At 56.5% G+C, this 27,333-nt stretch overlaps 4 protein-coding genes across 4 annotated transcripts in view; 2 read left to right on the top strand and 2 right to left on the bottom strand.

Annotated features, from left to right (window-relative positions):
- The first annotated feature begins 98 nt into the window (after window positions 1–98).
- Window positions 99–4,992, top strand: VOLCADRAFT_121172 (uncharacterized protein). Its single transcript, XM_002953498.1, has 11 exons — window positions 99–344; window positions 462–527; window positions 603–695; window positions 1,113–1,274; window positions 1,584–1,673; window positions 1,812–2,105; window positions 2,507–2,581; window positions 2,749–2,817; window positions 3,552–3,643; window positions 3,825–3,907; window positions 4,178–4,992. The coding sequence occupies exons 1-11, from the start codon at window positions 129–131 to the stop codon at window positions 4,261–4,263; spliced, it is 1,326 nt and encodes a 441-aa protein (XP_002953544.1). The 5' UTR covers window positions 99–128; the 3' UTR covers window positions 4,264–4,992.
- A 753-nt stretch (window positions 4,993–5,745) lies between these two features.
- MTP1 (uncharacterized protein) lies at window positions 5,746–10,235 on the bottom strand (the record flags this gene model as incomplete). Its single annotated transcript, XM_002953398.1, has 6 exons — window positions 5,746–6,081; window positions 6,384–6,527; window positions 7,074–7,390; window positions 8,792–8,929; window positions 9,614–9,849; window positions 10,063–10,235. 6 exons carry the CDS (start codon window positions 10,233–10,235, stop codon window positions 5,746–5,748), a joined length of 1,344 nt encoding a protein of 447 aa, XP_002953444.1.
- A 6,336-nt stretch (window positions 10,236–16,571) lies between these two features.
- VOLCADRAFT_34789 (uncharacterized protein) lies at window positions 16,572–16,790 on the bottom strand (the record flags this gene model as incomplete). The annotated part of the gene is made up of 1 exon (XM_002953397.1): window positions 16,572–16,790. A coding segment is annotated over one exon (219 nt), but the record flags the coding sequence as incomplete, so codon positions are not given.
- A 2,286-nt stretch (window positions 16,791–19,076) lies between these two features.
- Window positions 19,077–27,333, top strand: part of VOLCADRAFT_94257 (uncharacterized protein) — a gene marked incomplete at both ends in the record, with an annotated part of 18,657 nt that continues 10,400 nt past the window's right edge. The window contains 9 exons of the mRNA XM_002953497.1: window positions 19,077–19,127; window positions 19,678–19,778; window positions 20,102–20,369; window positions 21,144–21,506; window positions 22,880–22,924; window positions 23,436–23,804; window positions 24,541–24,714; window positions 24,890–25,060; window positions 26,330–26,647. Of these exons, the coding sequence (XP_002953543.1) occupies window positions 19,077–19,127; window positions 19,678–19,778; window positions 20,102–20,369; window positions 21,144–21,506; window positions 22,880–22,924; window positions 23,436–23,804; window positions 24,541–24,714; window positions 24,890–25,060; window positions 26,330–26,647 (1,860 nt within the window). The remainder of the gene's footprint in view (window positions 19,128–19,677; window positions 19,779–20,101; window positions 20,370–21,143; window positions 21,507–22,879; window positions 22,925–23,435; window positions 23,805–24,540; window positions 24,715–24,889; window positions 25,061–26,329; window positions 26,648–27,333) is intronic.

The following is a 27,333-nucleotide window of genomic DNA, read 5'->3' as shown; positions in this document are numbered from 1 at the left end:
GTCAGGCAGGGTCAGCATTAATCGTGGTACAGCGTTGGGTACGGTACATTACCCAAGATAACGAAAACAATAATGTGAAGAGTCTTTGTTGGTACGTTACATCTACAAGCTCCGTGCTGTTTTCAAATATGTCTGGCCATGTTGGACCAGCCGCAGCGGCGTGCTTTGTTGCGCACTGTCTAGGTTCCGCAGAGCAGCCAACCACTAGCACTTCTGGCCAAGTGCAGCTGGCAGCAGGCAATGGTTCGGTGATCAGCGGTCTCGCGACAGTTTGCACCCATCTTGTTCGACAGTCATCTGGGAAACACAGCTTGCTTGGGCCGACGCCTGAAATGCAAGCACAGGTGAGGACAAGGACAGTCGTATAAAAAAACTCTAGGCACGAGCAGCCAAAAGGCGCCGCGATCTCACGAGGGCTATGCAAGGGTGCTGATCTGCCCTGCGCCGCCATGTTCGTGCAGGTGACAGCATGGCTGACGTGGGCAACCATCGAACTGACGCCACTCATGGATGATAAACTACTAAAGGTGCGGACGATGCAATCAGTCCCTCCCTGCGAGGGCCGACAGAGCCTTAGCTAACTTTCGAACGCTATCTCGCAGCTGGACCAGCATCTCACCTCGTGCACCTACTTGGTGGGAGGCTCTGCAACGTTGGCTGACCTCGTCATTTATGGTTTGGTGCATCCCGCCGTGGTAGGCCGCTTCGTGTACCTTCGGGTGGGCCGCAGTGAGCCAGGACGGGGTGGTTGGTGTTGATTCTGAACGTACCAAGACTCCTAACGTTTTGGGCACGAGTTTCAGCCCTCCGCTTGGCATCAGGATAGGTTCCTGCCATAAAAATGCGATAAGGTTTTCTGGGGCGACGCGGAAGAGGATTTTGGTCGGACAAGCAGGGCCTGGCTTTTCGTTATTGGGGTTTGTATCCTCCCACCGCAACAATGGACTTTCCAACAACGACAACGAGATGCTCGGTCGCGGCGTCGACTATCCTTCGATCCTGATCTGGGTCACTGCGATATCCTGCGCCCAGGGCACGCATGCACTGTCATTTCCTTGCAGTCTCTTGCATTGGACCCACACCACCCTGCGCCCCTGCGTTGACATCCACAGACTAGCTTTCCCGCGGCGCAAACACTCCATTTCTGCAACTTACTACGGTGGTACGACTTGCTGCAAAACACTGTCGACACGAATGGCTTCTTCCAACCACGGTTGAGCCTCAAGAAGCCGCACTACGTCGCGCCACCGCCCCCCGCACCCCCTGCCCCCAAGGTACAATTCCTGGACGGTGGCAGCCTTAGAATCATGGCTCTTAGCGTCTGCTGTCGTGCTGGGTCCGTTTGCATAACATGCTGACGCTCAGCGATTTTCTTGATGATGTGGTCTGGGTCCTGTTCTCGTACAGGTTCAATGTTTGTTGTTATGGCGAAGACATTTAGCATGACGCTAGAACCACAAGAAATGAATATGCAGCCTCACGATATGCTTGCATGGCATAGCTTTGTACACCAGGCAGCTCCTTATTAACCTTATTGGCGAAATGGAAGTGACCGACCTCGTATCCGCGCTGCAATGCTGCAGGCCGCGCCGCCAGCGGCAGCTCCGGCCGCAGCTGCACCAGCCAAGGGCGCCCCTGCTGAGGCTACGAAGGTGGTTGCGGCGCCAGCAAAAGTGAGGGGTTAGAAGGGGTTACTTGTAGCGATTGCGCTTGTGCCATATTGTGCTGTTGTGGGTTAGAGACCGGCAGTTACACCAATTCGTTTTTTGGTATGGCCCTTGGAATGATCGCTTGTGTGTGGCATACCGCAGGGTGCTAAAGCTGAGGCGGCCGCTGGTCCAGCTGCTGCTGCTGCTACCGCGGCAGCAGCTGCCGATTGCAAACCAGCGGCTTCTGCGGACAAGGAGGCGAAGGGCGCAGGCAAGAAGGATGGAGGAAAAGAGGCCAAGAGCGCAGGAGGGAAAGGCGCTGCAGCCGCCGCACCGGCCATCGCATCTTCAAAGGCCGGCGAGGAGGAGGCCACCATCGACATGCTGGACTGCCGAGTGGGGCGGATTATTAAGGTGGACAAGCATCCCAACGCGGATGCGCTGTATTTGGAGGAGGTGAGGTCCTGCACCGGACTTGCGGACGGCAGGCTGAAGGTTTCCGCCGTGACATAGGTGTGAAGTATTAGCTGTGAATGTGATGGATAAGCCGTCCGCAGGCTGCGAACAGCTTTGACTGCGATGCTCCAATGTCCTGCAGCTTGATGTTGTTGCTTGTGGGTGAAAACGCCTAAGCCCCTTGTTCTGATGATATGTACGGTACCTTGTCATAGTCATTGGGGCAGGGTGCGCGAATGGTAACCATACGTATGGCCCGGCTCCGACGCGCTTGAGTGACACATCGGTTCGCTCCACCGGGTCGGGTATCACTGGCTGCAATACGTTGTACATGCGTCCATGACCTCGGCTTGAAGCTGTGCTACATGGTCTGTCGTGGTCCTAACATGATGTCACCGCAGATTGACGTGGGAGAGGAAAAGCCCCGTCAGGTGATCTCTGGCCTTCGCAATTTCGTACCGCTGGAGCAGATGCAGGTGTGCGCGTGCGCGCGTGTGTGTGTGTGTGTGTCTGTTTGCGGTGGGCATCTGCTAGAGAAGATTGAGAAGCCCATATCGTCTATATCTTAAACTCTCGTCTTAGGCGACAAAGTTGCCCTCGAGACTCTGCTGAACTATACGAATTACTCCTTTTCGCCTCACAGGACCGTGTCGTGGTGGTGGTGTGCAACCTCAAGCCTGCCAAGATGCGCGACATCATGAGCTACGGCATGGTGCGTGAGCAGGGCTTGGGTGGGGAAGGAAGAGGAAGGTTGCCTGGAAGGTGCGGAATGGTGAATATTAGAGCGTCATGAATGACGTGCTTTCATTGCACCCCATGGCTTTATTCCCACTGCAAAACACACACTCTCACTGTCACGTAATGGACTCTTGATGAAAAACTCAAACCGAAGCCGGGAAGGGCGATGATAATTATGTCTGAGAATACCTGAAGTCCTGGTATTATTTCTGATATGTTGGGCCTGCAATTTTTGATGTGCCCGCCGTTTACGTTGTTTACTCGCACCTTCAGTACTCTTAGAATGCTCCGTTATGCCGTGTCCCGATGTAGTCCCGTAGTCTCCGATCCGTCGGTCCTGCTACGGCCATCACATATATATGTACATATGTAAAAACCTCTGTACGTGTGTCTTGACTGAATGTGGTCTCTATTTGCCGGTCGTGGCATGGCCTTGCGTTCCGTGTTATAATTTGTAGGCGCCATTTTGCTTGACCGAACCAATGACGAACTTTACCACACCTTTGACGCCCAAACGGGCGGTGATCTGTAAAGTTTGAGAATATCTGAGGTTCTTAATGCAAGGCGCTTTGTTTTCCTGTTGTTGCCAGTTTCATCCCAAACCCTACTTTGTGCAAGGCTGTTCATTCCGCTCATGCCAACATCCGTTGCGTCACCTCAACACCCCAGTGGATTCCCTCCCGCTCTCACACCCCTCACGCCACCCAGGTGTTGTGCGCCTCGGACGATGCTCATGGCAAGGTGGAGCCCGTCATTGTGCCGGAAGGAGTGCCCATTGGCGAGCGGCTCACAGTGGAGGGGTAAGCCAACACACGTAATCGCTGTTAGCGGTGGCATGCATATATATAATGTGTTATGATACTGGCATCTTCCTCGGCGGTGAGAGCATTTTCGCAGGAGTAGCCACGTCTGGCTAACGTCCGTGCCTGTTCTCGGTCTGGCTGGCTGCGGCTCACTGTGTTGCAATCTCGTGCAATGCAGGTACTTGGGCAGCCCACCGGAAGAGATCAACCCGAAGAAGAAGATTCTGGAGCGGCTCTTCCCGGACATGAAGACCGACGAGGGTGAGATCTGTGTGGTTGTGACACTGCCCTGTGTATATGAAAATTTGGCCACGTTTGATGTTTTTTTGCCAAAGGGTTTGCAGGTGCTGATTCCCTGGCTGTGCTGCTGTCCGTGCAGTTTTGCACAGACTTAAAGCGGGCACTGTGTTGCGGATGTTGGCGGAGGTAGAAACCGAGTAGAGCGCAGCAGTTGCGCTTATTCCGATGCTGACTGATGTGATGCCTGTCCGTTTGCCCGTATTGTTACTTCCGTGTTCCCTTTTGATGCAGCCGGGACCCCGGTCTACAAGGGCAAGCCGTTCATGACGAGCAAAGGGCCACTGAGCTCTTCCGTGCAGAGCGGCTGGGTTAAGTGAAAAGTTGTTCGGGTGGGGAAGTGGGGGAGGGCGGCTTTCGGGTTAAATATGCAGCGGTTTTTCAGGGCAGTAGACCTTATTTAGGTTCAACAGATGATCAACCCGCTACAAGGGTCAGAATTAACTGCACATCAGAAGGCACCTCCATCCTTTGTGGCTACAAACAGGATGTGTGCAGAATACAGCTACAGTGGTAAGCAGGACTATTGCATAGCGTTTGGAACGGGGCATTCTGACGACCCTGCTGCTGGTAGTTGGTACTTTGGTCAACCCACTTGTTTGGTCCGAGGTTGCTGAGGGGAGCCCTGGAAACATGTCTTGGTGAACACTAGCATGAAGGGTAAGGCGGCGCAGTAAAGATCTGGTCGCGCAAGGCAACGAAGGGTGGGGCGGGCTTTCCAGTTAGGTAGGGTGTTATGGGCCAATGGAGTTATTGGGTAGTGGTGGCATTTGCCGCCGACATGCAGGCGGAGCGGTACAGTGAATGCGTGCGCGTGCGGGGGAGGAAAAAGGGTGCAGAATGGACAGCTCAGAACTGCTGGTCTAGCACAGATTCGAAAGGCAGGTTGGTGCTTCGAACGTTCGAGCACAAGAGTGTCTCATGACGTCGCAACGTACGCCGGACGCAGTGCGTGTGGACACCGTGTGCTTTGCCACTGGCTGGCAGTTTATTATGTTTATTATTGTTAAGTGTTCTGTTTACGATACACATGTAGTAAATTAATGTGGCGTGATGACACACGCTTCCAAAATTTATTGCCTCGCTCTGGATCGTACATAAAGACCGTGTGGCTTTGTGAATACAAGTTTTGGACGCACAATGCCGACATGACCTACGCGCCCGGTATAGAAAGATCCAGTCATGGATTGCATGTTAATAACGCGGACTCGTAGCCATGGGCTAACTTAACAGATAGAAAATCTTCGCAGAGAGTCATTACACTTCATGTTACTTCTGAGATCTGGTGGAATATTGTCAGCTTTTTTTTATCTTAATGTTCATGTCACACTCTCCTTACACCTCGGGTGCTAGTTATGAAGGAAATGACATTGGCACATGATTTGCCTGTCTGTGTAAAGCGCAGCTGCTGGTGTCATCCGTCCAAACCGAGAGACGCACGACAGGACTTATTGCGACGTTCGCTTTCACCATACATCCCTGCAGTTTCATATCTGCGGCCATCACACCATTCAGCACGTCGCCCACCGCAAACCCAAGAATAAACATCGTTTCCGACAGATACACACAAACACTTCCGGAATCGCTGCTGCACCATATCACACCCGCTGTGACCTCCGTAACGACTGTCGCAGAGCTCTGCATCAGCGCATGGTTCTTACACTGGCGCACGCCATGGAGGTCGCCCAGTAATCGAGAGATAGCAGAGGCAACGTTTTATGACAGAAGTCCTAGGGCTGACAGTGTTGTATTTTCACAGCTCCAGCACGCATCCATGCCACCGCCTGTCGTTCTGTCACCGCCTACACACAATCCTGCTGACAGTCCGAAGGACCCGCTCCAACCCCTCCACTGCCGACAAGAATGGCCGAGCTTACAAGTCCCACAGCCTCTATCGTCTCCACCGCTACTACGTCCCTTGACGCCGTGGCGGTTGTCGCCAGCGCCGCTCCCTGGTAGTTGCAGATCTGTATGGTGGAGTGCTGAATGCCCAGTGTGTTCCGCACGTAGGCCTCCAGCTCGCGCAATACTGCATCCGCATCCGCCCACTCGGCGATATGCACGTGAGCCGTGAGGATGGGGAGGCCCATGGACAGATTCCACACGTGCAGGTCGTGAACGTCAAGAATGCCATCCATCTGTACGGGTGACATGAGGGGTACAACGGCGGTTTGGGTGAGATGTGGCGCGATGGGGTGCGGTAGAGAGCGTGGATTGTGGGCCGTGTGTCATGCGCGATGAAGGAAGGCGGATAACGGGATTTGTTTAGATGACGAGGCAATGCGATGTAGGCAAGGAAGGATGAAAAGCAGCAGCAGCAGCAAGACAGCCCAGCCTGACCCTCTCTAGGTCCCCCACCAGTCCGAACGTCCCTACTCACCCATCCCATTTCCTTTCCCCCTTCCACACAGCCAGCCATACCGTAACCATACACACCCACCCTAGTCATGGCCTCCGTCACGTGTGCCAGGTTGACATGATGCGGGGTACGCTCCATGAGCGTGTGGGTGATGTCGGCGATAATGCTCCGGGTGGTCAGCAGCACCAGAAAGGCGAACACGAAGGTACAGATGGGATCCGCAATCTGAAAGCGAAATTTTTGTCCGGGTCGTCCGGGCGGAGAGATGATCAGGTTAGCTGTGTCCTCCTAATCCGGGTTAGGCGTGTGTGCGACTCAGTGAGACCCACCGTGGGGGGCCGACGTGCAGAGGGAATAATCGTGGTGGTGATGCAAAATGGTGTTGAAATAGATGCCATGTCAACTGGGAAACAAGTCCAGAGTGCTGGCTTAGGACAGCGGAGCCCAAGTAAGCCGGCGCAACCCTCTATTCGCTAAACCACTAGCCACGTAACACCACATGGCGCCGTTTCGTAAACCCAAAGCTTACCTCCACCATGCATGCCCCCCTTGTTTTCCAATCCACGCTACGGCCCCAACCCCACAGCCTTAATGTTCCCGAGGCCTACCCTCGTGTAACCGCACCCGACTTCCATATGGGTTGATTCAACACATCAGGCTAGGATAGGCCTGTCAGCAGCTTTAAAGAGGCGCAAGTGCGTACGACTGCGGGTTGAGCTGCTGTTGCTGCTGCTGCTGGGATGGAGTGTCTTGATCACAACTCCTTGTTACCTGCCAGCGCGGGTCCGCCTGCTTCCACCAGATGAGCAGCCCCGCCACAGCCACTCCGATGCTCTGTAGCAGGTCGCCCAGAACGTGAAGGACCGCGCTGCGCAGGTTGATATTGGAGCCGTGCCCGTGGCTGTGGCCATGCCCGTGATCGTGGCTGTGGCCATGCCCGTGATCGTGGCTGTGGCCATGCCCGTGGTCGTGGCTGTGGCCATGCCCGTGGTCGTGGCTGTGGCCATGCCCGTGCCCATGGCTGTGTCCATGCCCGTGCCCATGGCTGTGAGAATGGCGATGACCGTGACCCTCCGCAGCGCCCCGGACTCGGCTGCCGCCCGCGTGCTGGTCATACTGGTGACCATGGCCATGACCGTGGCTGTGTTTGTGATGGTGGGCATGGTCATCATCGGAACCGCCTTCGTCACTGCTACCAGCTTCGCTGTGACTGTGCGAGTGGGTGACTCCGCCCGCAGCCTGCTCCTGCCCCTCTCCATGTCCATACCCATGTCTGTGATCATGCCCCTGCTGGTGTTGGTGGCCATGGTCGTGATCATGGCCGTTGTCGTCGCCGCTATCAGGGCCCACAGAGCCCGTTGGACCGCACCCACGGACAGCCGTGCAGCACGGTGCGGCTGCTATAGTACCGCCTGAGCCGCTGTTGATTGCCCCCTGCGGCTGCTCCGTCTCGGACTCCAGCGGGCTCCCCGCCGCCAAGGTCCCCAGGACGTTGGCCACGTCCAGCACCAACGGCACACCGTGAGCCCCAGCCTCCCTGGAGGTTTCAAGGCCACACAGGAAAGGTCATGGTGGTGGTAGTGGTGACGGTGAAGGACAAACGAGGGTAGGTGGTGACGGAGGTGACCTCATTTTGTCAATAGCCTTGCGTTCCGCACACAGACACCCATAAGCACTCTAAATAATGTATCGTTTCCCACCCACGGACCCTCCACCCACCCACTACTACCAATCAGCCATGACCACCCACCAACCCAACCACCCACCGAGTCACGGGTGGCAGCTGTGGCCCCGCACACGGTGGTGGTGCTGGTGGTGGTGGTGGTGTTCCCGCCGCTGCGGCCCCGGCATGTGTCGGCAGGGGTAGGGTGATGATGCAGCAGCTCTCACCCGCCGGCGGACCTGGGCTTGTAGGGAGGGAAGGGCACACACACGACACAGGAGAGCGGAGAGAGCGCAATGGTTTTGGCTGGTTACTCCTGCAGGTACCGGTATGCTGCAGGGCCAATGCTGGCAGAGAACACAATTAGCCACCATGGCTCACATACGCACACGTACATAAGTTTGGTTTACGGGTGGGTGTAACACAGCTTCTTGCGTTCTGCCCAGGCGGCATTAGCCCTACGGAAGGTGTATACGTGTTGTACGGAAGATTGGTAAAAGAAAGGCAGATAGTTCGGGAGCACGCCACGCCCCTCATGGCCCTGCCAAACACATTCACAGGTGCTGTGGCCAGTGCAGCACAGCACACAATGGGGAGGAAACCCAAATCCCCAACCAACACCCCAACTTCCCACCACCACTACCACACACTACTGCACACGCACCTGCCCTGTGATGGGGGTGGGAGCGGCCGCTGCAGCTACTGTGCCCACTTCCTCCACAGCTGCTGTCACCGCCGTGGCTGTGTTTCGCGGCCACCCGGCCACCGAGGCTCCCGCCGTGGCTGTGCCCGTGGCTATGACTATGCCCGTGGCCGTGGCCATGACTGTGGCCATGTCCGTGGCCGTGGCTGTGCCCGTGGTCATGATCGTGGCTGTGTCCAGGTCCGTGGACGTGATGCTCACCCAGTACCGCCGCAATCACCAAGTTGAATGCAATGCCAGCACATGCCACCACAAACATGACTGAGGGCGGCCCGGGGAGAACAGAGGAGAGGGGGGTCGCACGTACGGAGCAGAGGGGGGTCAGCTGCCGACATCCGAAGCTTGCCCCCAACTGCTGGGTTCCAAAAAGCTGAAAGGGAGAGGGGGAATCATCATGTGCAAGGAAATCAGACACGAGCTGCCGGCATCCAAAATTTGAGACTAATGGAGTAATGAGGAGAGGCGGGAGGTGTGCAGAAGATAAAAGCCAAGGGAGACACGTGCGGGCGTTGAAAGCCGTGGTGAGGTGGAATGGGGAAGAGCGGCCTCAAGGTGTCAGGTTTCCATGCGGGAGGCCGCAAAGGGAGGGAAGGGAACGGTGACAGGGTGGTGGGGCGGTGGGGGCAATGGGATCAGGGCTATGGATAACATGCCGCAGATGGAGCGCTGCCCTCCTCCACGGCCGTTGCCCTCCTCCACTTGACGTGCCGTCGCCAGGTCATGGCCCCTAATCCAATTTTGACATTTCCATTCTATCTCTCCATCCTCAACAACCTTGCATGAGGACAGCAGCAGCACTCCTAAAAGTGGGTCGGAGAAGGCTGCAGATAGCGGCACCAGCAGCCTTAGCCTCCCCCACCGCCCTCTCTACAGGGACTTTCATGAGGTATACTTGCACCGAGCCCACACCCGCCCATTCCCTTAGGGCCTTCCCTTCCTTCTTACGTTTGCCATCCACAGGCTCCGGGTACAGCACTCTCATCACCGCCTCAAACACCAGAGCTCCGGTCACTGCCCAGATGGCTAACACGGAGGCCAGTGCCCCGAGGATTTCGATGCGGTGATATCCAAAGGAATACGACGCGTGGCTCTTCCGGGTGACGGCCCACGCTGCGAAGAGCGAGACAGCGAAACCCGCCACATCGGACAGCATGTGCGCTGCATCTGAAAGGATTGCAATGCTGATGGCACGGAAAGGGATGTAGGGTGTTATGGAGGGGGGAACGTCGTTCGAAAGGAAGTACCGACTAGCACAGAAGGAGGAAAGACATTTGTTGTGCAGTGGCCTCAAGCTGGAAGGTAGAAGGTTATAGTGCTGGGTTGGAAGTGCAGGACACGACATGGTGTTAGATACAGGCTCGAATTACGCTGCAACAAAGAGCACGACTGCTTACCTGTGCGCTAGGTATCCACCAACCACCTCCACAATCATGAATATGATGCATAGTACACAAGCGATGATTAGCTTGCGCTGGACCTGTGGTAGCAGAGCGCCAACAAGTTGCCTCCGATACCCGCGACCGGCAAGTAAGTGTCCATTCCCAACACACCTTTCGGTGCTCTGCATTGTCCTTGCTTGATCCGTCTGAAAGGAAACAGTTCGCTGTGTTCAGCACACAACCGGAGACCTTTCGGGAAAGCGTTGTCGTAGCCGGCACATGCTCAGCTTCAAGAAGAGGTGTCCTTTCGGACATCTTCTACGGGACGCGGCTACAAGAAGGTGAAACGTATCTAGTAACAGATGAGCACCCAGCCCATAGATGACTCCAAATTTACAAGGCAAAGACAAACTTTCAGACGCTACCAAACGAATGCAGCGATTTCTTCCGCGCTGCAAGCAATTACGAGTTCCAAAGCGATACTTCGCTATAGCATTATTTATGTGCAGGTCCGCCGTCTTGGCGCGTGCTACCGTACGGCATCTTATTATGTCGTCCCGTCCGCTGTCCGTCTGTCCGTCCGCTGATACCCTCCAAAATGTGATGCTCTACCTTGAAGCGGGGAGCTATTTCTTACAATTCAAAAGGCATATCTAATCCTCAAAATCCCGCCTGCATCAGCCACCCGTTAGTTGTTGCTCCGGGCGAGGGTTCGCAGCTTTGAGTTCGCCATGTGATTGCCCCTTTTCCTGCAAATCAAATCCAACTAGATCCTATTACCAAGAATCATCACTCCGGCACCTTGCATTCTTATGGTGCTCTTTTAGAGTCGCGACTGCTAACCGGACGATCAATAACCACACGGCGCACCACCAATAAGGCGCAACTAGCATGAAAATTACTTCGTTCGTGCCTTTTGTATATAAGATACCATGCAGATCCACCTACAAATCTGTTCCGGGCCTCCGGAGGAAAGCGTCGGCGGAACGGAGCAAGCGTTCTTCGCATGGAGCAGGGGAGACGCTGGCATCTCGCACAGAATAATTTTCTCATTTTGCTTATCTGCCACGAGCGAACTCATAACACAGCATACCCTCCTGGAGATGGATGCCCAGCTGGAATGTCTACGCGATTCCAAATACGTCGCGACGAGCTCTAGTCCAATTTTGGCACAGTGTTAAGTAAAGCCTCCACAAGCCACCTCCATCGCCAACTTACACACCTTAGACATCTCCGTAGGTTCCCCCAAAGTGGACATGGAGTGAATGGACGTCGAATGGGGGAAGGAGCTCGGCACCTCACCAGGTCAGCGGCAAGTACCGCCGCCTACCGCCGCTGCCACTACCCCCCCCATCCCTCTCTACCTCCCAAGGTGGCACCGCACGCAGCACCGACTCAATGCTCAGAGGCTCCTGCAGGCCCCCCTCCCCTTCCTCGTCCTCCTCCTCTCCCTCCTTTGCCACCTGTCCTAAACCATTTAGGTGCGATGAGGAGAGAGAAGGGGAGGAGGAGGAGGGCTGCGCGGCGCGGCCCTCCAGCGCCGCCATCAGTTGCCGACAAAGCAGCAAGTCGAACGGGTCCCGCGAGTGCACCTGACCCGGGCCCGGCAGGAGATGATCCGCAGGCGAGCTCCGGGCTGCTGCATTTGTGACCCGTGGGTCGGTCCCACTGCCCTGTGAAGGGGAACGGACTGCGGCAACTGCTGTCACTGATGGTGATGATGATGATGATGATGATGAGATGGCTGTGGGGTATGTAAGAGCTGGGTTGAGAGCGGTTGCTGTGGCTGCACTTCCGGGCTTGTCTGACACGGCGATGAGGTTGAGGTAGGTCATGAGCTCCAGTCTGGCTGCCGGCAGGTCCCCGCTGTGCAGCAGCAGCACCGCCAGGTCGCGTCTGAAGGAACACGTGCGCGCGTGTGCACACACACATACATACACACATACACTTCAGACAGCAGACAACAATTGTCGTGCAGGCGGGGGTGCTAACTTTCCGCTTCACACCACACCATCGCCCGCTCATCCAGCTTTACCCGTCTGCCTATCTGTCCATCTGTCTGTCGTCTGTTCAATTCGTCCTCTTGCCTGTTCCCCACTCCCCCTTTCCTTTTCAGTTTTTACGTTTGCTACTCTCTTGCTCTGGCAGCAGCTTCAATCGTGTGTGGTTCGTCTTTCCCCCTTTCCTTTCCTTGGCAGCAGCTTCACTCGTTCGTGGTTCGTCTTCCCCCCTTTCCCCGGATCGATAACTTCACCGCCGAGGACTTCAGCAGTTCAGGACTTTGGACTTCGGACGCCCTTCGGCTGTTTACTTCTTTTTTCTGAGTTTCTAAGCATATGAGTTTCTTCTCACCCGGGCCCCCCCCCCACACACATATGATTTCCTTTCCCCCCCTCTCCACCCGCCTCACACACCTCTCCTCCGGGTATTGCTCCCCCGCCAGCAGCACCAGCCTCTCACAAGCAGCCCGAGCCCGCCGCAAGTCCCCCGCGCCGGGACTCGTCCAGATGCCCCGCTCCAGCCGCCACGCCGCCACCTGAAGAGAGGAGAAGAAGCCCGGACAGATGACGAAATCATTCCCTAGTCAGCGCAGCCTCGAGAGGAGCCCGAGGTGCTTACCTCCACCTCCGAGGTGCTCATTCGCATGTGTGTGTATGTGTGTCTGTCGCCATGGGGGGCCCGCCATGGGGGGGGCCTTTGCGCTGATAGAGCTGTGCAGGATCAAGACGCCCACCAAGAGCGCAGCACCAAGATGATCCCCAGACAAACGTCGCCGTACATCACAACACCGCAAACACCCGCACGTGTTCCCTCCCCCCCCCCCCCGAGCACCCCCTTGCTGCCTCGCTCCCCAACATGCCATCATTCCCCTTGCCTTGCCGATGGCCGCCAGAGCCGCCGACATGTCATCTCCCATCGCCGCCTTGGCAGCCGACCTGGGCAGTACGACATGAGAGATAGTACGGCAAAAACATACACAAACGAACCCACATATATACCTTGTACACCTGGCGTCTTAGTTCATTTAGCCACAATCATCATTTTAACCGCCACGTACGGCATATTGTACGAGCCCCCAAAAGGGTTAGGACAGGGGCTACCCCAGGCCCAGATAACTCTCCCCTGTCCCCCACCCCCTACGGCTGCTGCTTGCTGCGCGCCTTTGCAATCCTTGGCAGTGACGTCCGATGAACTTGCAGCTCTTTCCGAACTGCATGTAGCCCCCAGTCAACCGATTAGTTAGCGAGTCAATCACGAAAATGAACCAGGCAGTTGGGCAGTTGGTTGTTAGTTCCTGGGGCTGGGGATACCCCCTACTCACCCAAAGAGGGTCGCTCGTCTGGACGCAATTTCCAACCGAGATCCCCAGATACCCCTTGCACATCTTCCCACGGTAGCAGCTTACGCTTTCCTTTCGCATATTTAATAATTTCCCCCCACATACACACACACACCCTCCGCTACCGCACCTCTCCCCCCAACCCCCCAACCACATTTCTCCTGAGTTTCTCGCACATGATTTCTCTCCCCCCCCCCGCAAACACATCACCCCATACCCCCCGTAGCACCTGAACCCGCCGTGGCTTCCCACCGCCCATGGGTACGACATATCCACTGCCGTATCCCAAGGGAAGGGCCAATAGCTGCGTTTCAGGTGGCGGAGTGTCTCCACAAGGACCTGTGCGTGTGTGTTTTGGGAGTGGGGGTGGGGGTGGGGGTGGGGGGAGAGGGGAGACAGGAGGAGGTTGCGGGTGAATGGAAGGCTGGCGGGTGCTCAGCAACACGGATTGAAAGAAGCACCGTTGTGATTTGCATCAAGTCACCCATCCTCACCCGCGGCCCCCCCCAACATCCCCCACTCGTTGGGGGGCAGATGCTGTAATCAAAACACCGGGCAGACGGACAGACGGACAGATGGACAGACAGACAGACGGACAGACAAACAGACGGACAGATGGACAGACAGACAGGCAGGTCTCACCAGTTTGTACTTTTGATCGCGTGCCCCGCTCGAGTCTCCCTGCGCGGGGGAAGTGCCCCCCTCCAAGCAAAACCACCATTATGTGGTGTATAACGTTCCCTCCATCCACCTGCCCAGTGGAGATGCTCCCCTTCTCCCCTCCTCTCCCTTTCCCCCCTTTCCCTCCCCTCCGCTCCCCCAAGCGCCCTGTCTCTGCTTCTTAAACTGCCGTACCTCGCTCGTGCATGTGTTGAGACTTGCCATGCCGCTGCTGCTACTATTACTGCTGCCCAGCATCAGCACCTCACGGGTGAGCCCAGGAAGTGGTACGGCACGAGGGAGCGTCATGTACGAGCTGGCGGCAGGAGGAGGGTTAGCGGCGGCGGTTGCGGCGGAGGTGAGAGTTTGGTAGAGTTTATATACACACACACACGCACTCTCTGAACTTCTTTCCCTCTCCCCACCCACCACTCACCCACCACGCACCGGGTATCTATGGCAGCGGCGCACGGCAGCACCCCCCTTGCCAGCAGCTGTGAGGTCACCTCCCCCAACAGCAAGCCCAGTACGGCAGGGTGACCCAGCCTCCGAATGAGGGTCTGCGAGGGCCGGGGGAGATCTCGGGGGTGATATGACGGGGCAAGAAGCGCACCGTAGAGCACCGGGCGATGTCATCCAAAGTAGCGACTGCCGTACGAGTCCCAAGCTAAGCAAGCATCAAAGGGGGAGGGTGGTGCCGGGTCTTGGATTGGCGGGTGGGGTACGGCACGATGTCTCGCTCCCACGACTTAACCGCTAACTAACCCAACCAACTCAATCAACATAAACCAACTCATCAAACACATTTAAGGAGATGCTTTTCCTAACATCCTCAACATTCTTTCACGTTCTTAACGTTACAACGTTCTTAACGTTACAACGTTCTTAACGTTACAACGTTCTTAACGTTACAACGTTCTTAACGTTACAACGTTCTTAACGTTCTTAACATTTTTAAAGCGTTCTTAACATTCTTAGATATAACGTTATAACGTTTTTACTTTCCTACTTCTTGCGTTGTTAACGTTCTTACCATTCAACGCTACTAACGTTCTTAAGGTCCTTTAACATTATTAACATAATTAACGTTGTAACGTTCTTAACGTTCTTTGCTAAAGCTAGGAAAGCCCTTTAACTCTTGTAACCCCTTCGGCGCCTCCTTCACACCCCCCCCCCGCTGCCTTCGCATTTGCAAGGCCCTCCCGTATTTATGGATTGAACGATTTCCCGACTCCCGACACCGCAACCCTCACTCGCCAACATTCGCCTTGGGACTTCCGGAATCCCGTCCTGCACGTGTTAAACTGATGTCCTTAGCTGTTTCGCAAAAACTGGTAAATGCTACACCTGCAATTCTCGCATCTATTCACCAAAACCAACCCCATTATAACCTCCAAAACCCACACACAGAATACCCCCTCCGGGTGACCGGGTGACCGCAGCCGGGTAGACTACTCCGGAGTGTCTCACTCCGTCACCTTCACCTTCACCTTCATCATCTCTTTAACCGCCCTAACCTTAGCTAACACTTCAGTGCCCAGTCGGATAGGAGAGAGTTAGACCGGGCGGAGGGCAGGAGAGGAGAGGAGAGGGGGGTAGAGAGGGCAAAGTACCCAAACATGTGGAGTGTCGGACACGAGTACGACAGTATCCGTGGGGACTTAGAGGGTGGTCAGTGTGGCTTCTTCCCATCATATGCGGAGGACCCCTCACCCAACCCTTGCCGACCCATGGGTCCAGCAGCCAGCGGCCCACCTCGTGCAGGTATCCCAGCCTTGCGTCCTCCCACACACCGGCATGATCCACCAGGGAGCTGGTGGCGGGAGTCGGGGGGAAGGAGTCGGGGGAGGGGGAAGGATTGTACGGTGATACAAAACACACAACGGAAATAACAGGATGCCCATTGCCGTCCAAAGCAAGGAAGCGGGAGGAGAGGGAGGCGGGTAGGGTAGGGGGTAGGGTAGGGGGGTAGGGTAGGGGGTAGGGTAGGGGGGTTTGAGGACCGCCGAACCGGCCCATGATGTGATAGGTCGCACACTGCACACTTACTTGGCTGGCAGGTTGGATCTGCCGTACTCGGGCATCCGGAACCCGACCTCCTCGAACAGGTACTGCTCTGCGACACGCAGTATGGCGGCTGCCTGTGGCCCCACGCCGCCATCAGCAGCCCCCTCGCGGCCTGCATGATCTGCCGCCGCCGCCGCCGCCCCCGCCCGCCTCAAGTCTTTCCTGCACAGCTGGTCTATCAGTCGCTCGATTCGCTCCCTCCACGCCCACACGGGGAACCGCACCGTCGAGTGGGAGGCTGCAGGGCACATACGCAGCAGCACTATGTACCGTACCAACCAAATCAGTCAACGAACGAACCAACTCATAACCGTAGCCCTCGCAGTACTGCAACAGTCCGCCTCTGGCTCGCCTTCTTCCGCTTGTCCACCACCACCACCGCTGCAGCAGCAGCAGAGCTGCGAGAGTCGGCAGAATCAGATAAAGGACACTCCCCGACAGCCCCCGACAGCCCCCGGCAGCCCCCGGCAGCCCCCGACAGCCCCCGACAGCCCCCGGCAGCCCCTGACAGCCCCCGACAGCCCCCGACAGCCCCCGACAGCCCCCGGCAGCCCCCGACAGCCCCCGACAGCCCCTGACAGCCCCCGACAGCCCCTGACAGCCCCTGACAGCCCCTGACAGCCCCTGACAGCCCCTGACAGCCCCCGACAGCCCCTGACAGCCCCCGACAGCCCCCGACAGGCACCGACAGCCCCCGACAGCCCCCGACAGCCCCCGACAGCCCCGAAACCCCTCTGGGCCCCCAAGCATACCGGTAAGGACCACCCCCATATCAATCCCTCTTAATCTGCTGCGGCATGGCGAGGGGGGGTTGCGGTGTTGGGACGGAGCCGAGGGGGTGGTGGTGGTGAGGGACCTCCCTCCGCAGCGCACCCCAGCACGCACCTATGGCATCGTCCTCGGCGGTGACGTGCAGCGCGGCCTCCACCAGCCGCATCCGGGGCTCCCCGCCCGCAATGCACTGTGCAAAGGCCTGTAGCAGTAGCAGTAAATGCGATGGCAGTAGCGGCAGTGGCGGTAGGGGTAGGTAGGTGGGTAGGTAGGTGGGTAGTAGGTGGTGGGAGTAGTGCCCCAGCCCCCCCCCCCGCCCGCTGTCGCCACATGCAGATGCAGATCGCGCGGAACAGGGCCCGTAGGCTGCGACGTACCTGCCGGGACTCGAACTGGAACACATCCGAATAGTCGGCCCTGGGGTTGGGGGGTCCCGAGCAGAGCAGGGCAGGCCGCACTACACTGGGGTAGGGGTAGGGGCTATTATGATGCAAAAGTGAAAGACAGACAGGTGCCGAGACACACACACACACACACTTTATCGGAAGATGTGGGTTCGAATCCCGCCGCTGGTCCCCCCCCGCCGGGTGAAGTAGACCGGGGTGTCGAATGCTGATGAGGTGAGACACCGAGTTCCTCCGGTGCGCTGGGCGGCTGGGGTGGGGGAGCTCTCACCATGAAGATCTACACACTGCCGTGGGCCAGGCTGTAGACCGGATGGTAGTTGGATAATGAAACCGGGCGGCGGCGGCAGGATTCGCAAGGATAGTGTGGTGTTTGGCACCGGTGTGAGTGCATGGGTAGATCGCGCAGCTGTAGAGCATGCGCTTTCGGTGGAACGGAGGTTGCTTGGCATCGGAGCTGGTGTGTATGTAGCTGGCTAGAGGATTCGAACAGGTGACGGCGCCTTGCGATGATGAGGGAGAACGGTCAGAGGACTCTGACCGATATAACGCCCCTCCAATGATGGAGTGCTTCGGCGGTCGTTCCAGTTGGGGTATACGGTTAGGTGCCCCTGGCCTGCGTCAGGCCCGGATCGATATGTAACATATATACACACATACACAAGCGCGCACACACACACACACGCAAACAAACATATACACAGACGTCCCAAGTACCAAATGCCAGATTAAAAAGCATCCACAGCTCCGAAACTTTGCCCAATAAGTTGACTACTGGCATAAACGCTCTGTTGGCGCAGTGGTTTGATGGGGGGAGGAGGGGGGTTGGCGGGGGGTTTTGCGGGCTGCAAGTGTTCGTCTGGAAATAGGCAATGGGCTTAAATAAAAACATCCCTGCGGGACGATAAATCACTACAAATATGCACCTGTCCCATTCGACACACCACACAAATACACGTTCCACATCGCCTCAACATGTGCAATGGAGGGGCCGGCGTTTGAACTTGTGGAGACGCCTAAAAAATTTCAAGGCCCGTACCGACACTGCCGTCCTTGCAAAAGGATCTGCGATTGCCGTACCGTCGGTAACGCTCGTCCACGTCCTCCGGGCGCGGCGGCTGTTCAAGTCTGACCGCAGCTCCGGAAGCCTGTGCACCCGTCGCGCCGCTGCTGCCTCGATCGCTGCTATCACTGCCGTCGTTAGCTAATGTACGGGCGCTACCACTTGAAGCCAGCTGTAGCAGCTCGGGATGTCTGCCGCGGCGGCTGGATGGGGCACCGTCAGTAGATTCGCCAATGGCGCGCGGAGCCGTGGTGAGGTGTCCACGGCTTGCGCGCTGACGTGGGGGTGGGGGGTTGGCGGGGCGCTGCCAGTAAGGGCTGGGCCAGGGCGTGGCTCCAGTTGGCCTCAGCATGGCTGCGCGGCCGGAATCTAAGTTCATCTCCGCGTATACCAACACGGGATTAAGGATACCTGTTACGACAGGCGCCAAGCAAGCAAGCAGCAATGCCAGATTTTTAAGTTTTAATAAACTGGCTTCGGGCTAATTGCAATTGAATTAAAAGTGCAGTCGTTACTGCATACTGTATAAAGTGCGAAAAGGCTGCCTTCTTATGGGAGCTTCGCATGTTGCAAGTACCGCCAGACTTTAACCGTCATCAGCCAATATCACTCGCCAAGAAGGCTTGTACCTTTCAGCACAAACCGTCTATGCGTTTTTATTTCGTGATATTTTTGGGGTACCGCGCATTTCTGTCGTTGCATGTGTAGCGTGGACTCACGTACAATGAAACTGTGTTTAATGGACTTGTTCGTTGATCAACCACCCAAATTAGAAGTAGGCGTAATCATAGGTAACCTTTCACGGCATGTTATTACCGCACGTGCACATGACATGTGTAGTAACGAGTGCCGTTTCCTTTAGCTCGTCCCAGAGCTGGCTCGTCCCTGCAAAAAGACGTACACAACCATCCATGTTGCTAGCCACCGGAGAATCCGCATGGTTCCTGCAGCTAACGTGATGTGTTTTATGCGCGCGATCAACGCGTCAGCGCGCTGCACTTACCTAGCATGCGCACATTTTCTCGTTCTCCATTGCGCCAGTTTTGCCAGCCATGCATACCAAGCTGTCGCTGCTGTCCAAAACTATAGGTCGTTAGCTTAGGAAAATGTTGAAAGTTTTATCGTTATGTATTGGAGCCAAGCAGCTTGCAGCTCCAAAGATACCGGCGGCCCAGCCCGTGGTCGAGGCTGCTGCTGTGGATGACAGGCGGATTTCCTTCGGCTCCGTTGAGCAACAATGGCAGGCATGGATTATCCCGGAATCGTTCCACGCGTTGACCCAGGAACCGTGTTCGCATAATCGTATTCGTTTCGCCCGCCTGTAGACTCTGTACGATGGACTCCACGCAGTGCGAGGCACCTGGCATGAGCGTTTAGGCCAGGTTGTGGGACTTGCGGCTGTGTGCTGCGGTGCGGCCTTCGTGAGGTAGGTAAGGTTAGACATGAACGCAGCACGATAGCTAAACGTATGTACCTATTCCCTGCAAGGCCCTGCTGCTTCAAACCCCAAGGAAACAATAACCCCCCTGCCAGCATTACCTTCTCTCGCCGGCATCGCGCCTTATTGCCTCGACTACATGGCTGCTGCCCCGCGCTGTTGTGCAACTTCGTGCACTGCGTTCGACGCGCGCTTCCTCGCCCCAGTCCCACAAGTAGCACCCCAGTCCGACCCCACCCCTGACCCGTTGTTTTTTTCCGAGCATGCTTCCCAGCTCACCCTCCCACCCACCACACCCTCCCACCCCTCAGCGTGCACCTCTACTGCCCGTACCAATCGTGTTTCGTGGTCATGTCTTCGAGGGGGCCCCTGGCGGAGGTGCTTCAGACCGGGGACATCCACCTCGCGGACACCTCAGCGGGGCCCGCCAGTCTGCAGACCAGTCGCCTAGCCCGCCTGGGCAGCGGGGGAGGTGTGGCGGGACATGGCGGCTTCTTCGGAGCCTCCAGCGCCTCCTACGCCTCGTGCCTCAGCTCTCCAGGGGAGCCGACCAGTTTGCAGCTGCTGCTGAGGGGCAAGGTGAGGGTAATCGGGAAATCTCGTCGCTGAAAACCCCACATGCGGATTCGCACATGCGGGTGTTGGGGGAGGTCTATGGGTTTCATTCACTAGAGGGGTCCTTGTTTTGACTTCCTTTGGCAGTTTATCCGAGTTGAATCAGGATAAACTTCCAATGTACATTGAACAGGTATGCCCCACTTTCCCTCGGGAGTAATAGATAGATAGATCTAGATAGACAGATGGATAGATGTAGATAGGTAGGTAGATAGATAGATAGGTAGGTAGATGGATAGGTAGGTAGATGGATATAGATGGATGGATAGATAGGTAGGGGAAGGCTCGTTGTCCATGTATTGGTGCACTTACGGTGCACTCAGGGTCGTGGAAAAGGGCTATCTCACAGGGGGGCCACAGAGGGGCCTCTGTTGGAAGGGGAAAAGGCAGTGTACGGGCAGTGTACGACTGTCGACACGCCCAAAGCTGAGCGGAGAAGCTGGAGCTGGAGGAGTCCAAAGCACTGACTCAACTGCGTTAGTTCCTTGACGACATCTTTGCGCGTTTCGTGTACCGGTTGGAGAGAGGGGGAGGGACCCCTCGCAGGTTTTGAGCGTTTGGGGTTGAAGCGGGTGCACCAAGAGGACCGAGTAGAAGCTGCTCCATGGACTTCCCGCCCACATCGCCCAACTCCCTTCCCATCCCTCCCTCAAGTCCTGCTTCTTGTACACTGTTCCTTGGCAGCAGCTTCACTCGTTCGTGGTTCGTCTTTCCCATCCCTCCCTCTCTGCGCGCCAGGTCACGATTTGCCGCTCGCCTCCAGCGGCCGCTGTGCGAGTCACCGGCAACGGCAGCAGCGCCGCCGCCGCCGCCGCAGAAGTGCAGCTTCCGCCGGATTGGCGGCAGCTGTACCATAACGCGCAGCTCAGCGACTTCACTGCGGTGCCGATCCTGGATGGCAATGGGGCGTTGGTCGCGGCGGTGACGGTGGCTGGGCCCGCATCGGCGGCTAGTGCGGTGGGCGCGGCCGCCGACGGCGGTGGCGGCGCCGGCGCGGGAACGCCCCGTCTGGCGGATCAGGTCCATCAGTTTGAGCGCTTTGCCCGGGTCCTCGGACTCGCCTTCTTCTCTGACCCTAAGCAGCTGTCGTCGTGTATGCTGGTGAGAGTCGGCGGGGATGAGGGCGGCCGGTTGCTCGCTGGGGTTCAGTCGGCGGATTGTGAGGATGGGGGAAGAGGGGGGAGGGATGGCTACGTCTGCCTTGGCGGCACAGGGGGGGAAATCGCATGCGTTGATGCGAGAAGAATAATAAGAAGGAAAAGAAGAAAGGATTGCTGTAGAAAAAAGGGAAGGTTGGAAAAATAAAAGAAGAAAGGAATGCTGTAGAAAAAGGCTGGAGGGGATCCACCTCTTGCAGACGTACTTCCAAAGCACCAGAACTGCTCTGAGGCTCGCCAAAGGTAGATGTGTGCGTGTGTGTGCGCGCCCCCCATCCCCAGCCCTGACAAATCGTTGGGGATAGGGGCGGGTGAGGGGGGTGGGGTAGGTAGGGCGTTAGAATGAGGGTGGGCGGGAGCTGGGAGCAGAGCTCATGGGGCTGGTCCGCAGAAGCCGATGATACCTCGGGTAGTCCTGATCAGCGAATGTCAGGCAGGGCCAGAGGCAGCGCCACCGCGTAGGCCAAGTCGTCACGTCTTTACAGGATGACAACTCCCCGCCAGCCGTTGAAACTGGCTGCCGAAGATAGGACTCCGCTTGGCGGCCTCTCGTTGACGTTGGAGGAGGGGGCCGGGGGGTACGAATTGGGCCACACAGGCGAGTCCGAGCGCATGTGTAATCGACCCTTGAACCAGCTGACAACGTGGGGGGGCCGCTGGTCCTGTAGCCCGGGCGATGCTGGGGTACTGTGTTATATCACGGCTTTTCGGAAAAGAACCGATCGGTGGATCTCGGGATACCGTGATGAGCCCTCCAGGATACTACAGTTAGTCCTTCAAGGTACAGGACCTTGAGTGCTCTTTCCCCCCCCTCTCTCTCTCTCTCTCTCTCGCGCGCGCGCGCGTGTGTTTCCACGTTTGAAGCACCTCTGTGGGTGAGCGCGGCGAAAGTGGTTGGCGGAGGAGGTCGTGTGTGGGGTGGTTGAACAGCGGGGCGAGTGGAGTCACTTCTTAGCTGCGGGAGGGCGATATCGGGGCCGTCGGGGCGGCTGGTCTTGCGTTGTGTTTGCATTGGCTGTGGAAACAGATGAACTGCTTTGGGGTTTAGGCAGGACCAAGGCCGGAAGTCGGGGAGGTTGGTCTCCCAGACTGTTCGGAAGGTGTCGTCGGTTGGGGTGGAGCTTGACTCCTCCATGCCCAAGTGACCGGGGACAGTGGAGGGGAGGGCTTGAGTGCGCGTGTCGAGAGGTGCACGTGTGTTTGTGCCGCGGCAACTGCCTGCATCCACTGATGCCCAGTATCCGCACTTTTGTGAGTATGGCTATTCCCATAACCCACCCCGCCTTGAACACCCCCCCCGGCCAATATCACCCCCAGGCTGCGTCCACATTGGCTGCCGTACAGCGGGCGGAAACCCTGCAGGTGGGACAGGGAAAGCGTGTGTGTTTTGAGGGGGGGGAGAGAGGAGGAGAGTACGGGAGATGGCGCCGGGGACTGTAAAGGGGTAAAGGGATTGGGACGTTTGGGAGGCAGCGATGGTCGCATGGGAAAGCGGGCGGCATGCAGTGGTGTGCACCACCTTCCCGTCCAACATGTTTATTACACGGGCTGCTGCGTACGACATCCCGGATCGGAAAAACACGGCACGTTACCTACGAATATGACGACCCCTTGGTTAGTAGCAGCTCCCCGCCTGGGCCCCCCTCTCCCCCCTCTTGTCTTTCGGACTTTGTACGCCGCCAGCATATGATATCCGTCTTTCCCCCTCTCCCGGCTGTGGCCGGGGGGTCAGCAGTCCCCTGCCAGCCGTCCTTTCCAAAAAGGACGGCTACGCATCGAACACATCCCTTCCCCGGGCGTTATGAAAAAACGTTTCCGCAGCTAAACAACTGCATCCAACCAACTAACCAACCAACCGAATTCTCATCCCCAGGCACTCGTGGAAGCCTCACACGAGGGTTTCGGAGCTCTCTTGGAGCGCCACTTCCGGCTGGAGGGCGCCCGCTGCGTGCTGGCGCTGTCGGACTCCATGGAAGCCCGAGTGGCGTATTTTGGGCCGCCGCCGCCGCCGGCGGGGGTGGGAGTGGTGGGGGGTGCGGGAGGGCAGGGTGGCCCCGCGGTCGCGGCCGTGTCGGCCGCCGGGACCGCGGGGGTGATCTCCCCGTCTGCGGTGATTGGCGGCGGCGGCGGCGGCGGCGGCGGCGTCATCGTGGCTGGGGGTTCTGCTGTCGCTGTGGGCGCTGCCTTGCTGATGTCACGGAGTCCGGCGTCTTCGCAACAGGGACCTGGGGTATCTGGAGCGGTAAGAGTGGGAGGGAAAGAGATAGTGCGTGTGTGTATGTATGTATGTAATATATGTATGTATGTATGTTGTTACAGGGTGGTATAGCTTCACCAGCGGCCCCCTGTCCCTTGGAGGCAGTTCCCTGCTCTCCCCTGCGAGAGGGGCACCCTATTCCATTCACCCCATCCGACTTCAGAGTGTAGTCGTTGGGTTCAGCAACTCACCACCAGCATCCAACCAAATCTAGCGGATCAACGGTGCATCAACTTAGTTCCTGGTCAGCTCGCAAGTGATGTATGTATGTATATATGTATGTATTTATGTATGTATGATATGTGAAACAGGGGGTTATATCTTCACCCGTGGCAGCTACCCTGCGAAACCTTGCCTTCCCCGGTATTTCGGAGCATCCTGTCACCCTAGTCAATTTCTCAGTGGATCGCTCAGGTTCCGCACCCACCACCAGCATCCAACGGAATCTGCCGGGTCGACAGCGGCCCAACTCCATTCCTGGTCGACTCGCAGGTTAACTTTATCCCAGGTCACCACCGTCCATCAACTAGGGGCGCAATACCTCCCACCATCGGAAGGATTTTCGACCCTGACAGGTCTCGATCCCGGGATCTCCCGGGGGCAATGAACGCGCGTTACCAGTAGTGCCAAACCCCGACTGTATGTATGCCAACTTTTCCCCACCCCGCCTTAACTTCCCTCCCCCTTACCCCCTTGCCCCGCTTTCTCCCGTTTTGCTCAGTTCGTTCAGTCTATGTCTGTCGGCACGTCTGCGCCGCTCCAGGGGGTGCTAGGTCCCCTCATGGACACGCTGTTGCTGGACGTGGTGTCCAGGGAAGGGCCGGGTAACGGCCGGGTGGTCGCCAACTGCCGGGCGTACCTGCAGCAGGAGGACAAGCCGGGGAGGGATGTGCAGGTACGGGGAAAGGGTGGGAGGGTTTGCCGTACTTGCCGTACAAGGTCGAGAAAAAACCAGCAGTGCCCGACCATCTTAAATTGGTGTTGTCCACCCCTCAACTCCAGTTCCCCGTGGTTTCATTCCGGGGTAGTACGGCCGGCTGATCATTATGCCGTACTGTCGTACTTGACAGGTCTGCTTTCAGCTGTGCCGCATGCCGCCGGCCTGTTTGGCGCTGGCGGTGGTGGGGGCCGCCGAGTCCACACTAGCTCCCGAGATTGCGTTGTACGTGTGTACGGCACAGCAGCAGGTCCCCGCTGGCTTGTTGGAAGAGGTTCGTGCGGAAGCTCAATGTATGCTGCAGGTGCGCGGAGTACTGCAGTGGAGGGGAAGGGGGGTTGAAGGGGGGGAATTCCGGGGTGCATGTGTATGTGTGTGTGGACCGGGGGTTGGGTGATAGGGGTTGAGGTGTTACAAGTAGCAGAAAGCGCTGGACCCCCTGGAGAGAACCCCTCGCTATATATGTATATATAATATATATGTATATCAACATTTTTTTATTATGTCTAGGTGTTCAGTATAATATTTGGTTTATTGTTTTTGTAGTATCTTAATAATCCAGAACAGGAGTAAATTTTGGCAGAGCCTAGGAATGTAGCTAAGCCCCCTTGCGAACATATATGCTAAGACTATGTTTAAGCTACTTATTAAACATAGTCTTAGCATATGTTTAAGCTACTTATTAAACTTGTAGCTTATATATATATGTATACATATATATGTATATATATATGTATATATATATATATTGTCCAATATTGTTATTGTATACTGTAATTTTAGTTTACTAAAATTACAGTATACAATAACAATATAGAGATTGTCTAGTGCTCCAGTATTGTTTATGTGGACTATATTATAGTCCACATAAACAATACAGAGATTGTCTAGTGTAATTTTAGTTTACTAAAATTACACTAGACAATACAGTATTGTTTATGTGTAATTTTAGTAAACTAAAATTACACATAAACAATACAGAGATTGTCTAATATTGTAAATAGGGTCTAGTTTACTAGACCCTATTTACAATATTAGACTGTAAATAGGGTCTAGTTTACTAGACCCTATTTACAATATTAGACAATTTTTATGTGGACTATCTTATAGTCCACATATATTGTAAATAGGGTCTAGTAAACTAGACCCTATTTACAATATTGGACAATACAGTATTAACAATATATATATATATGTATATATATATATATCGCCACCGGCTCCCCTTCCCTTCCCTTCCCTTCCCGGCACCACCTCAACCCCCGACCCATATATATGCTCCGGTCACTTTCCAGAAGGGAGGTCGGGGGTTGAGGTGGTGCCGGGAAGGGAAGGGGAGCTGGTGGCGAGAGAGGGGGGGAAAGGGAGGGATGTGAACCAAGACTGTTCAACCTCTTTGCTGTACTCTTACCCCACCCCCCCAACCCGGCCCCCATCACCACTTTGGGTATCGACAATGAACTCCTCGTTCTTTGCATGCTGTGTATTCCCGTTCCATTCCTCCCTAACCCCTAACCCCTAACCAGCAGCTTCACTCGTTCGTGGTTCGTCTTTCCCCCCTTCCCCCTTTCAGCTGCTCATGCCACACATACACAGACAGCTGTTGGGGCCCCTGGCGGCTGAGTGGTCGGGGATGAGGCTGCAGGCAGCAGCGGGCTGCGCCATGGCGGCAGGAGGGGGAGGAGCCAGCGGCGGTGGCGGCGGCGGCGGTGTCGTACTTGAGAGCGGCAGCGCCTCCGTCAACTCGGTGCTGACAGGGCTCAGCGGCGGCGTCAGTCTGGGCGGCCTGTGTCGTACAGTTAGTTTTTCGGTTGATGACCTGGTCAGCCAGTCGCCGGCGCACCTGAAGACGGTGGTGGCAGGGATACAGTCAACCATCACGGCGGCGCAGGTACGACAGGAGGACGACGTGGCGATGGCGACGGCGGCGCTCACGAATGACGCAATTTGTCAGATATACTTTAATTAAAGTCAGTAGTATGTATGTTGTTACAGGGTGGTATAGCTTCACCAGCGGCCCCCTGTCCCTTGGAGGCAGTTCCCTGCTCTCCCCTGCGAGAGCGCCACCCTAATCCATTCACCCCATCCACTTCAGAATGTATTCGTTGGGTTCAGCAACTCACCACAAGCATCCAACCAAATCTAGCGGATCAACGGCGCCTCAACTTAGTTCCTGGTCAGCTCGCAAGTTGATATAATCACGGTCTACAGCGTCCACAAGATGGGGGGCCATCTCCAAATTCAACACCCCTCAAACACCCGAGAGGTCGGCAGGCGGATTTGAACCCGGACACTCCGGGAGCAGAAGTCAGGCCTTATCCTGTGCCAGCCGCCTGCCTTTCCTCCCCCCCACCTTCAATCGTGTGTGGTTCGTCTTTCCCCCCCCCACTTCCCTCGTCCATGGCTCGTCTTACCCCCCTCTCCCTCGGCAAAGTCCCAGGGGCAATTCCTGCGTTGGATGCCGTCGTCAGCAGTTTGTTTCCTTGACTCATGCCTCGCTCTCCCCTCTCTCCCCCCCCCCCCGCCAACAGTATCTGCTTCATTCGCCAGTGGTTCATCTTACCTCCCCCCCAAACA

This window comes from Volvox carteri (assembly GCF_000143455.1).
Source record: "Volvox carteri f. nagariensis unplaced genomic scaffold VOLCAscaffold_36, whole genome shotgun sequence".
Taxonomy (NCBI): domain Eukaryota; kingdom Viridiplantae; phylum Chlorophyta; class Chlorophyceae; order Chlamydomonadales; family Volvocaceae; genus Volvox; species Volvox carteri.
The sequence above is the reverse complement of the archived record's forward strand: the minus strand, read 5'-3'. Positions and strand labels throughout refer to the sequence as shown.

Bases quoted from the DNA above. Each gene is read 5' to 3' on its own strand.
- VOLCADRAFT_121172 (XM_002953498.1), top strand. From the start codon at position 129: ATGTCTGGCCATGTTGGACCAGCCGCAGCGGCGTGCTTTGTTGCGCAC. The intron at 696-1,112 runs GTAGGCCGCTTC...TGACATCCACAG, and splicing joins GTTTGGTGCATCCCGCCGTG to ACTAGCTTTCCCGCGGCGCA. The intron at 1,275-1,583 runs GTACAATTCCTG...GCAATGCTGCAG, and splicing joins CCGCACCCCCTGCCCCCAAG to GCCGCGCCGCCAGCGGCAGC.